General features: G+C 46.2%; 1 protein-coding gene across 2 annotated transcripts in view; it reads left to right on the top strand.

Moving 5' to 3' along the window:
• Positions 1-9,166, top strand: part of MSN (moesin) — a 74,145-nt gene extending 64,979 nt beyond the window's left edge. Inside the window, exons 7-13 of one of the 2 annotated variants that reach the window (XM_016943122.3) lie at positions 427-523; positions 2,505-2,668; positions 4,034-4,164; positions 4,417-4,577; positions 5,760-5,852; positions 6,205-6,429; positions 6,964-9,166. In XM_016943122.3, the coding sequence (XP_016798611.1) occupies positions 427-523; positions 2,505-2,668; positions 4,034-4,164; positions 4,417-4,577; positions 5,760-5,852; positions 6,205-6,429; positions 6,964-7,128 (1,036 nt within the window). In that variant the 3' untranslated portion in view covers positions 7,129-9,166. The remainder of the gene's footprint in view (positions 1-426; positions 524-2,504; positions 2,669-4,033; positions 4,165-4,416; positions 4,578-5,759; positions 5,853-6,204; positions 6,430-6,963) is intronic. The other variant, XM_063804586.1, reaches the window with a different exon arrangement.
• The last annotated feature ends 2,362 nt before the right edge of the window (positions 9,167-11,528 follow it).

Consider the following 11,528-nt stretch of genomic DNA (forward strand, 5'->3'; position numbering starts at 1 on the left):
GTTCCATGCCTCAAACAAATACATAACAAAACAAACTTGAGACAAGGAATCATATGTTAGTTGTACTATCAGGAGATCTTTAGTGAACTCTCAATGCTGGCAGCTGACCTGGTGGCGTGTGATGACACTGGCTGAGCTGTCACTGAGTCTACCTCCTCCAGAGAGAAGTGTTTGTTTGGCCAGGCTCAGTGGCTCACGCCTGTAATCCCAGCACTTTGGGAGGCTGAGGAGGGAAGATTGCTCAAGCCCAAGAGTTCAAGACCAACCTGGGTAACATAGTGAGACCTCGTCTCTATTTATTTAAAAAAAAAAAAAAAAGAGAGAGAGACATAGAAGCTTGGAGGTGACAGTGAGGGCAAGCCACCAGTTCTCTACACCCTTCTTGTCTTGCCCTTGTCCTGATGTTATTGGTTTCTATTTCTACAGACTAACTCCCAAGATAGGCTTCCCCTGGAGTGAAATCAGGAACATCTCTTTCAATGATAAGAAATTTGTCATCAAGCCCATTGACAAAAAAGCCCCGGTGAGTGATTCCTCCCTCTGACCAAGACAGGTACTTGCCAAGGCCTGCATAATGAGCAATCATGCTATTCTATTTTTCTCTTCCTTTTCTGATGTGTTTGTGTGTACGTGTGTGCGCGCATGTGCACAAACAGGAAGCACAAATAGAGATTGGGAATGGAGGGGGATGTTGATGCCAAGAAATGGCCAGCAGACATCCTGTACCTGGTTCTACTCTGCTACCTGTCTCTCTCACTGTGGATGTGGGAGAGCCACAGGCAGTGTTAAGTACTGCTTCTTAGCCATTGCCTCTGTTGCCCTGAGGTTCTGGGGTGGAAACCGAATGCATCTCATATTTCCAAGCCCCTGGGTCCCAGAAAGTGGACACTGTTCACATATTTGATTCCTTCCTTCCTTCCTCTCTCTCTCTCTTTCTTTTTTTGATGGAGTCTCGCTCTGTTGCCCAGGCTGGAGTGCAGTGGTGCAATCTTGGCTCACTACAACCTCAGCCTCCCGAGTAGCTGGGATTACAGGCGCATGCCAACATGCCTGGCTAATTTTTGTAGTTTTAGTAGAGACAGGGCTTCAACATGTTGGCCAGGCTGGTCTTGAACTCCTGACCTCAGGTGATTTGCCTGCCTTGGCCTCCCAAAGTGCTGGGATTATAGGCGTGAGCCACCATGCCCAGCCCTTGACTTCTTTTTTTTTTATTGTGGAGAAAGGGCTGTGGCCAAAGTCCAAATCTGAAGATGATCCTACAAACTTCTTGGTAGAACTTTACTGCTGCCCTCTCAGACTTTTCTCCAGAGCAATCCAAGACCAAAAAAGTGCTTTAAGTTCATTCATTTCTCTAACACACTCGCCATGCTTCTTACTCACTCAGTAGCCTGCAGCTGACAAGACCAGACAGCTGGTGATTGTGGGTAGGGTAGGAAACTGAGCTGAGTGTCCCCTTTTCTGGGATACTGCATGTCCAACAAGGCCCAGTGACAATGCTGAGCCTGACCCTTTTCATGAAGGCTCAGTGATTCTTCTCCAGCCATGAGGTGTCTGAACTTCCCCTGCTAGGGACTTTACACATGTTGTCTCCTTAAACCCTCAGCAACATGGTCAGGTAGGTACTAAGTAGCATACTAATTTTATGGCTGACAAAACTGAGGTTAGAGAGATGGAGTGATTTGCCCAAGATCACACAGCTAAAAATGGTAGAGCTGGGATTTATACCTGCACCCCAAGCTATATGAGACAGTAGCAGTGTGTGGTCAGTGGCAGAGGAGATGGTGGTGCCCATCAGCTGGTGACTTCGGTCCAGTGGTATTTGTAGTAACAAACTCAAATTCACTGGATTTTCTTGTGTGTTTTCTTTTATTGCTGCTGTGCTCAACTGTTATCAGAAAAAGTTAAGTAACAAAGCCAGCTGAGATCAAGGGCTCATTTTAAAAACAACAACCAGGACAAGCAGTGATCAGGAGATTTATGTATTCATGTATGTATTTACAGCCTGCCTTGTTCCAAAAAGGATTTAAGGGGCTGGGTCTAGGATTTGCTTTTAGGAGATTGTAGAAACAGTCCAGCCACCCATACTGCACCCACCAGGGTATTATTCAGGGGTCATTTGGCTTCCAAAAGAGGTCACCTGAGACCTAGCATGTTCCCTAATTAGCAGAGAAAGTTTGAATCCTTCAACTTGATTAAGAGTAATTTAGGATGCTTTCATAAGCAAAGATTGAAAGAAATTGTGGTTTCATAAGCAAAGATTGAAAGAAATTGTGGGAAGAACATGGGTTTCAGAGTCAAGAAACCTGGGTTTCTAGTCTTGGGTCTGTCTACTGTCTAACCCTGGGCAAGTCACTTTACCACTCTGATAATTAGTCTTCCCATCTGTAGTGCAGGAGGTCAGATTAAATATTCTTTCCAGTGCTTTTGGATTTAGCTTTTCAGAAGGCAGAATATCACCTTCACCTGTCCCTCCAAATTCTTTCTGATTGCTGATTTCCCACCAGGACTTCGTCTTCTATGCTCCCCGGCTGCGGATTAACAAGCGGATCTTGGCCTTGTGCATGGGGAACCATGAACTATACATGCGCCGTCGCAAGCCTGACACCATTGAGGTGCAGCAGATGAAGGCACAGGCCCGGGAGGAGAAGCACCAAAAGCAGATGGAGCGGTAGGTGCTGCACACTGATGTGGGGGGCCAGGGCTGGGGCAAGGAAGCTTCTCAAAGGTGCCCTGCATGCTAAGTCAGGACATGAGGCCAACCTAGGACTTCATAGATGAGAGGTTAGACACCAATATTCACATTTATTCAGAAAAAATCTACCAAGTTTGAGGGGCAGTTTTTACAGAGCTGGACCTAGCAGGAAACTGCCCTGTAGGACCTCACAGTCTACTCAGTCTAGTAGCAGAGAGAGGGAAAACAATATATACATAACTCAAGGTACAAAGGCCATGTCATTCATTCACTTAATAAATATTTATTGAGCAATGAATAAGAAAAGACCAAAAATCTCTGCTTTTGTGAAACTAGCATTCTAGTGGGGAGGAGACGAACATAATAAATAAGCAAATTATGTGGTACATAAGATGGTTAAGAAGTGCTATGGAGACAAAAACATAGAAGAGGGATGGGGAGAAGGGTAAGCCAAGTATTCTGAGGGCCCAGATGGAGAATACCTAGCCAAGGGAGATAAGAAGGTTCCTGGAAGAGGTGCTAGGGCAAGAAAAAGCAAAAGCAAATACTTATTCCAGATTTGTAACAGACTCTGGGAAAAAGAAGCCTAGAGCTGGGCTTTAGGGCAGGCAGTGTTAGACCTGAGGACTGATGCACTAGCCGTAGAGATTACTAGACTTGAAGCACTTCATCCCAGCACAGAGCCAAAACTTGTCTCCCTAACAAGGTGGATAGGGCAGGTCTTATTGGACCATTTTCAAGAAAGGGGAACAAGAGCAAAGCAGTGACATAGCTAAAGTCACCCAGTGGGTTGGTGGGAGAGCTAGGATTCCTGACTCAGGGGTACATTGACAGGGCCCCGTGTACACTGGCCTATGTGGGGCTATGATATGAGGACAAGGGTATAGAGGTAAGGGAGGGTGGCCCAAACTCACAATCCCTAAGTGTGTTGGGAAGGTTGCGTTGAGAGACCCAGAGGCAGCAAGCCTTGGAATTCCCCAGGCTTTTTTTTTTTTTTTTTAGATGGAGTCTTGCTCTTTTGCCCACGCTGGAGTGCAGTGGCACAATCTCAGCTCACTGCAACCTCCGCCTCCTGTGTTCAAGCAATTCTCCTGCCTCAGCCTCCTGAGTAGCTAGGACTACAGGCGCATGCCACTATGCCTAGCTAATTTTTTTTGTATTTTTAGTAGAGACGGGGTTTCACTGTGTTAGCCAGGATGGTCTCGATCTCCTGACCTCGTGATCTGCCCACCTCGGCCTCCCAAAGTGCTGGGATTACAGGTGTGAGCCACCGTGCCTGGCCTCCCCAGGCTTTTATGGAGCGTTGTTATCCTGTTCTATCCATTTTATCTCCTTCCCTAGTGCTATGCTGGAAAATGAGAAGAAGAAGCGTGAAATGGCAGAAAAGGAGAAAGAGAAGATTGAACGGGAGAAGGAGGAGCTGATGGAGAGGCTGAAGCAGATCGAGGAACAGACTAAGAAGGCTCAGCAAGGTGAGGCTTGGAGTCACCTTGGAGATTGGATTTTTCCAGGCCTAACTCTGAGCTGGAGAACCTTCTGCCTGAGCTGTAGACTCAGACAATGTAGTTCAGGTGTGGCTACAGACTAGAAGAAGAATGGGCAAGAAGAGAGCTCAGAACTTTCTGCCAGCTTTGTCTTGGGGTGGATCATTTCCAGGAACGAAGCTATTGTGTCGTCTTTATCTCTGTGCTCTTCACTGCCTTCTCCCCTCCTTTTCTGCTCAGAACTGGAAGAACAGACCCGTAGGGCTCTGGAACTTGAGCAGGAACGGAAGCGTGCCCAGAGCGAGGCTGAAAAGCTGGCCAAGGAGCGTCAAGAAGCTGAAGAGGCCAAGGAGGCCTTGCTGCAGGCCTCCCGGGACCAGAAAAAGACTCAGGAACAGCTGGTAAAGCTGTAGGGTGGGCTGGGATTGTGGGAACTGAGCTTTCTTCCTTGTCTGCCTACTTACTTATAGCTACTTTTGCTTACATGCTGGCTTTTTAGAGCAGGCTACCACTCCATGGGCCTCCAGCAAATAACTAGTTCAGAAGCAAGCTGAGAAGTCACTAGTGTGGCCCAGGAATTTTTGCAGTCTTCCCTAACCCTTAGTTTCTGTTCACTTTCTTAACCCTTGGATATCTGAGCTGATTGACCTGGCAAAGGAAAGGGAAGGAGAAAAGAACAAAAGGGACTCATATTTGAGTTCCTGCTGTATGTTGCTGTGTTGGGAATAGTTCCCTTTTCCTTACTTATTTCTTCTTCCCAGTAACCCTATGGGATTAACCTCATATGAGATAATATCCCAGATAAGGAAATTAGAGCTCAGGGAAGAGATTCACCAAAGGTCACACAATTGTAGCTAAATAAGGATTAGAACCCATTTCTGCCTCTGTTTGAAAGCTTTGTTCCCTGAAATCACATGCAAAACTATGTGTCTATGCATTTTTGGGGCATTTGGCATCCATACTTTCATCACAGTTTCCAAGGGTTCTGTGACTCAGAAGTTAAGAACCTGTGGTCCAAACTCCTTGACATATACTCTTCCTTTGTACTGTTGGAAGTGGGAATAGAGGGAACCAAGACCTGTCTCTCATGAGGAAGCTGTCATGGGAGATTTACCCAAGGTGTGCATAAGCTTTTTCCCTTGTTCAGATAGCCTTGTGACACTTGAGTGTCTTTCCTGTACTTGTCCTGGGAAGACTCTTAGTCTAATCCTGAGCATTCTAGGATATCAGGAAAGGATCTGCCACTTCAGGAAGTGACCCAATGATGGCCAAAGCTTTACTGAGGCCCCCAGCTGCATACTTGCCAAGAGGGGCAGGGGGAGAGATAATGAGGAAGGGACAGAGATGGCATATTGTTTGTCTTCAAGAGGCCTACAGTCTAGGTGGGGGAGCTCTGACTTAAAAGGAAGTGGTGGTCAGGGAAGATGGGACTGGAATGAAGTAGTCTGGTAAAAGAGTCTCTGAGGCAGCAAGCAAGTGGAGCAGTAGGTCCCTTACTAGTCCCCCAGGGGACTTGGGTTGAAGACACCTGGGTCCTGAGGACCAGAAGGCCCAGCTCTCACAGGCTTCCAATTTATCCGTAGGCCTTGGAAATGGCAGAGCTGACAGCTCGAATCTCCCAGCTGGAGATGGCCCGACAGAAGAAGGAGAGTGAGGCTGTGGAGTGGCAGCAGAAGGTAAGACACAGGGCCTAAAGCAAAGCATTGAAGGAATGGGTGCCATATGCATAGGTAACAGCTCCTTAGATTCCTTATGTTTTGGCTCCCTCCCTCTTTCATACTTCCCACAGCAGGCAGCATGGGAGAAGGCACTCATGGTTTCGTCAAATACTTACTGGAGTTCTCTAATACCTCTAGGAAGTTGGTACAATTGCTCTTGTTTTATGGCTGAAGAAACTAAGGATCAGGCAGATGAAGTGCCTTGTCCTACCTGGTGCCTGCTTCTTGCCAGACCGTTCTAGGCATATACAGGATGCCACAGTTTAACTGGTCTCACTGACAGTCTTTCTCTCCTTCTGTCACTGGACAGGCCCAGATGGTACAGGAAGACTTGGAGAAGACCCGTGCTGAGCTGAAGACTGCCATGAGTACACCTCATGTGGCAGAGCCTGCTGAGAATGAGCAGGATGAGCAGGATGAGAATGGGGCAGAGGCTAGTGCTGACCTACGGGCTGATGCTATGGCCAAGGACCGCAGTGAGGAGGAACGTACCACTGAGGCAGAGAAGAATGAGCGTGTGCAGAAGCACCTGAAGGTATACAAGTAGGGCCAAGGGGCAAGGAAACTATATGCATTGATTTAGTAGCCCATGGCATTCCCTAGACCATCATGGGGGATAGGTATAAGATCCTGTCCCAGTGTTGTATGGGAGCCCAAGCCGTTCTTAAGTGACAGCTTTAAGGATAGGCACCTCTCACTTATTAATCAGACCTTGGGCTATCTCTTCCCTTTTTGAGATTTTCTCTCTGCCCCACCTCCCACTCACTCCATTCACCTCTTACATTAAGAAAATATCTAGCTGACAAAATTCCCACCTGAATCTTTTGTATGTTGTTCTACTCTTAAAGGATACCCATTATCAACTGGTCCCCTAAGTTTATTTATTTTTTTTTAATATTCTTGCCCCACTGCAGTTCTAACAGAGTTGGAAATGACTCTCAATATTTATATATAGAGAGAAAGGGTGAGGAAGAAAGAAGGAAACAGAAGAGAAGGGAAGTCTGGTCAAATAACAGGAGGTAAAATGAGAGAAAGCCATTGACCTCTGTGTTCCCGTGCATCCTCACAGGCCCTCACTTCGGAGCTGGCCAATGCCAGAGATGAGTCCAAGAAGACTGCCAATGACATGATCCATGCTGAGAACATGCGACTGGGCCGAGACAAATACAAGACCCTGCGCCAGATCCGGCAGGGCAACACCAAGCAGCGCATTGACGAATTTGAGTCTATGTAATGGGCACCCAGCCTCTAGGGACCCCTCCTCCCTTTTTCCTTGTCCCCACACTCCTACACCTAACTCACCTAACTCATACTGTGCTGGAGCCACTAACTAGAGCAGCCCTGGAGTCATGCCAAGCATTTAATGTAGCCATGGGACCAAACCTAACCCCTTAGCCCCCACCCACTTCCCTGGGCAAATGAATGGCTCACTATGGTGCCAATGGAACCTCCTTTCTCTTCTCTGTTCCATTGAATCTGTATGGCTAGAATATCCTACTTCTCCAGCCTAGAGGTACTTTCCACTTGATTTTGCAAATGCCCTTACACTTACTGTTGTCCTATGGGAGTCAAGTGTGGAGTAGGTTGGAAGCTAGCTCCCCTCCCCTCCCCTACCACTGTCTTCTTCAGGGTCCTGAGATTTACACGGTTGGAGTGTTATGCGGTCTAGGGAATGAGACAGGACCTAGGATATCTTCTCCAGGATGTCAACTGACCTAAAATTTGCCCTCCCATCCCGTTTAGAGTTATTTAGGCTTTGTAATGATTGGGGGATAAAAAGATGTTCAGTCATTTTTGTTTCTACCTCCCAGATCGGATCTGTTGCAAACTCAGCCTCAATAAGCCTTGTCGTTGACTTTAGGGACTCAATTTCTCCCCAGGGTGGATGGGGGAAATGGTGCCTTCAAGAGCTTCACCAAACATACTAGAAGGGCATTGGCCATTCTATTGTGGCAAGGCTGAGTAGAAGATCCTACCCCAATTCCTTATAGGAGTATAGGCCTGTCTAAAGTGAGCTCTATGGGCAGAGCTACCCTTTACTTATTATTCCAGATCTGCAGTCACTTCGTGGGATCTGCCCCTCCCTGCTTCAATACCCAAATCCTCTCCAGCTATAACAGTAGGGATGAGTACCCAAAAGCTCAGCCAGCCCCATCAGGACTCTTGTGAAAAGAGAGGATATGTTCACACCTAGCGTCAGTATTTTCCCTGCTAGGGGTTTTAGGTCTCTTCCCCTCTCAGAGCTACTTGGGCCATAGCTCCTGCTCCACAGCCATCCCGGCCTTGGCATCTAGAGCTTGATGCCAGTAGGCTCAACTAGGGAGTGAGTGCAAAAAGCTGAGTATGGTGAGAGAAGCCTGTGCCCTGATCCAAGTTTACTCAACCCTCTCAGGTGACCAAAATCCCCTTCTCATCACTCCCCTCCAAAGAGGTGACTGGGCCCTGCCTCTGTTTGACAAACCTCTAACCCAGGTCTTGACACCAGCTGTTCTGTCCCTTGGAGCTGTAAACCAGAGAGCTGCTGAGGATTCTGGCCTAGTCCCTTCCACACCCCCACCCCTTGCTCTCAACCCAGGAGCATCCACCTCCTTCTCTGTCTCATGTGTGCTCTTCTTCTTTCTACAGTATTATGTACTCTACTGATACCTAAATATTGATTTCTGCCTTCCTTGCTAATGCACCATTAGAAGATATTAGTCTTGGGGCAGGATGATTTTGGCCTCATTCCTTTACCACCCCCACACCTGGAAAGCATATACTATATTACAAAATGACATTTTGCCAAAATTATTAATATAAGAAGCTTTCAGTATTAGTGATGTCATCTGTCACTATAGGTCATACAATCCATTCTTAAAGTACTTGTTATTTGTTTTTATTATTACTGTTTGTCTTCTCCCCAGGGTTCAGTCCTCAAGGGGCCATCCTGTCCCACCATGCAGTGCCCCTAGCTTAGAGCCTCCCTCAATTCCCCCTGGCCACCACCCCCGACTCTGTGCCTGACCTTGAGGAGTCTTGTGTGCATTGCTGTGAATTAACTCACTTGGTGATATGTCCTATATTGGCTAAATTCAAACCTGGAATTGTGGGGCAATCTATTAATAGCTGCCTTAAAGTCAGTAACTTACCCTTAGGGAGGCTGGGGAAAAAGGTTAGATTTTGTATTCAGGGGTTTTTTGTGTACTTTTTGGGTTTTTTAAAAATTGTTTTTGGAGGGGTTTATGCTCAATCCATGTTCTATTTCAGTGCCAATAAAATTTAGGAAGACTTCACAGTGACTCAATCTTTCTTTGTAGTATGAGTGGGTAGCTGTAAGATATTTCACTGCAGTTTCTATTTATATATTACCTTCTTATCTTTGGTCTCATTGCATCTATACCACAGTTCTATGGAGAGGGGTGATATGACTATCCCCATTTTATATAGGAGAGAATGGGCTCAAAAAAGTATAATAACTTCCCAAGGTCACAGGACTGTCTAACTTAATAGTCTGTGCCCTTTCTGTAGTTCCAGGCCAACTTTTCTACTGTGGGTGTGGATCCTGCATTGACCATGTGATGCTCCTGGACTTGCCTGGCATTGGGACCTAAGAGGTACTTATTTGTATCTCTTGATTTCTCTTGGGATGCTCAGGCCCTGTCCTGCCTCTTTGTCAGGAAGGTCTTCAGGCTTTTTCTGCCTCCTACTACCCTCACATATTGTAGTGCCAATAAAGGTCAGGGAAACTACCTTGGGCCCTGTTGCAGAAGGCAGTGGGGAATGGAGTGTGAAGTGAGGATGGAGAGTGTGTGTATGTACAAAAGCTATTGGGTAGTACTTTATAGTTTATAAAACATGTATAAAACATTTTGTAGCCTAGATATGGTTATCCTCATTTTGCAGATGAGGAAACTGAGGCCAGACAAACCTTCTAAACTGTCCTGGACCTGGCACTCTCACTTACCACTTTCCTTCCTGGTAAGCCAACACTTGCAAGGAAAAGTAAGTTATCATATATTTCCTTCCTTCCTTCCTTCCTTCCTTCCTTCCTTCCTTCCTTCCTTCCTTCCCTCCTTCCCTCCTTCCCTCCTTCCTCTCCCTTCCTTCCTTCCTTCCTTCCTTCCTTCCTTCCTTCCTTCCTTCCTTCCTTCCTTCCTTCCTTCCTTTCTCTCTCTGTCTCTCTCTCTCTTTCTTACTCTTTTTATGGAGTCTCTGTTGCCCACTCTGGAGTGGAGTGGTGCAATCCTGCCTCACTGCAACCTTTAAGCGATTCTCCTCCTGCCTCAGCCTCCGTAGGAGGTGGGACTACAGACACACACCATCATGCCTGGCTAATTTTTGTATTTTTAGTAGAGATGGGGATTCACCATGTTGGCCAGGCTGGTCTTGAACTCCTGGCCTCAAGTGATCTGCCTGCCTCGGCCTCCCAAAGTGCTGGGATTACAGGTGGGAGCCCATGAGGCCTGGCCTAGTTATCGTATGTTTTGTGAGCTTTAAATCCTTAACAACAACCCTTTGAGGCAGTGGCTCAAAAACTTGTCTGCACATTAGAATCCTTTAAAGATTCCAAAGCCCAGACCATATCCTCAAATCAAATTATAACCTCTAGTATTGGGATCCAGGCACCAGTGTATTTGATGAGTCCAGTATGTCCTCCTGGGGGTGGGCAGACATACACTAGGAAGAGGAGACATCTGCACAGCTTCAATTCTAAGGTAGCAGATATAGTTCGAAGTCCCTAGAACATCAGTGTAGGAGGAGGCCTTAGGAGTCTCTGCTAATGATTATCCCAACTGTTGTTGCCTTGGAAAGTGAAGGAGTTTTAGATCCCCTCCAACCACAACCAGAGGATCTCTGTTTTTGGATATTGGGTTGTATGTGTGTAAATGATTTATTTATTTATTTATTTATTTTAAATGGAAAACAGGTAGACTTCTTCCAGGAAGATGGATGTGGCACGCAAGATAATGGCCCTCTAAAGACATCCATGTTCTAATCCATGGGACCTATAAATATGTTACCTTATGTTGCAAAAGGGACTTGGGATGTCATTGGGTTAAGGGTTTTAAGATAGGGAAAGGGTGCTGTATTATCCAGGTGGGCCCAATATAATCACAAGAGTCATTAAAGATGGAAGAGGGTCAGATTCAGAGAGATTTGAATACGCTATGTTGCCGATATTAAAGATGGAGGAAGGGGCCATGAAACAATGAATGCAGGTGGCTTCTATAAAATGGGAGAGTCAAGGAAATGGATTCTCCCCTAGAGCCTCCAGAAGAAATGCAGCTTTGTGGACACCTTAGTTTTAGCTCAGTTTTAGCCCATTTTGGACTTTCATCTTGTTACTGGAAAGGGGTTCGATCCAGACCCCAGGAGAGGGTTCTTGGACCTCTCACAAAAAAGAATTTGAGGTGAGTCCATAGAGTAAAGTGAAAGCAAGTTTATCAAGAAAGTAAAATTATGGTTACTCCATAGGCAGAACAGCAGTATGGGCTGCTTGATTGAGTATACTTGTAGTTATTTCTTGATTATATGCTAAACATTATTCATGAGTTTTCTAGGAAAGGGGAGATATTTCCCCAGAACTGAGGGTCTCTCCCCTTTTTAGACTATATAGAGTGACTTCCAAACGTTGCCATGGCATTTGTAAACTGT

This window comes from Pan troglodytes, chromosome X (genome assembly GCF_028858775.2).
Source record: "Pan troglodytes isolate AG18354 chromosome X, NHGRI_mPanTro3-v2.0_pri, whole genome shotgun sequence".
NCBI classification, from domain to species: domain Eukaryota; kingdom Metazoa; phylum Chordata; class Mammalia; order Primates; family Hominidae; genus Pan; species Pan troglodytes.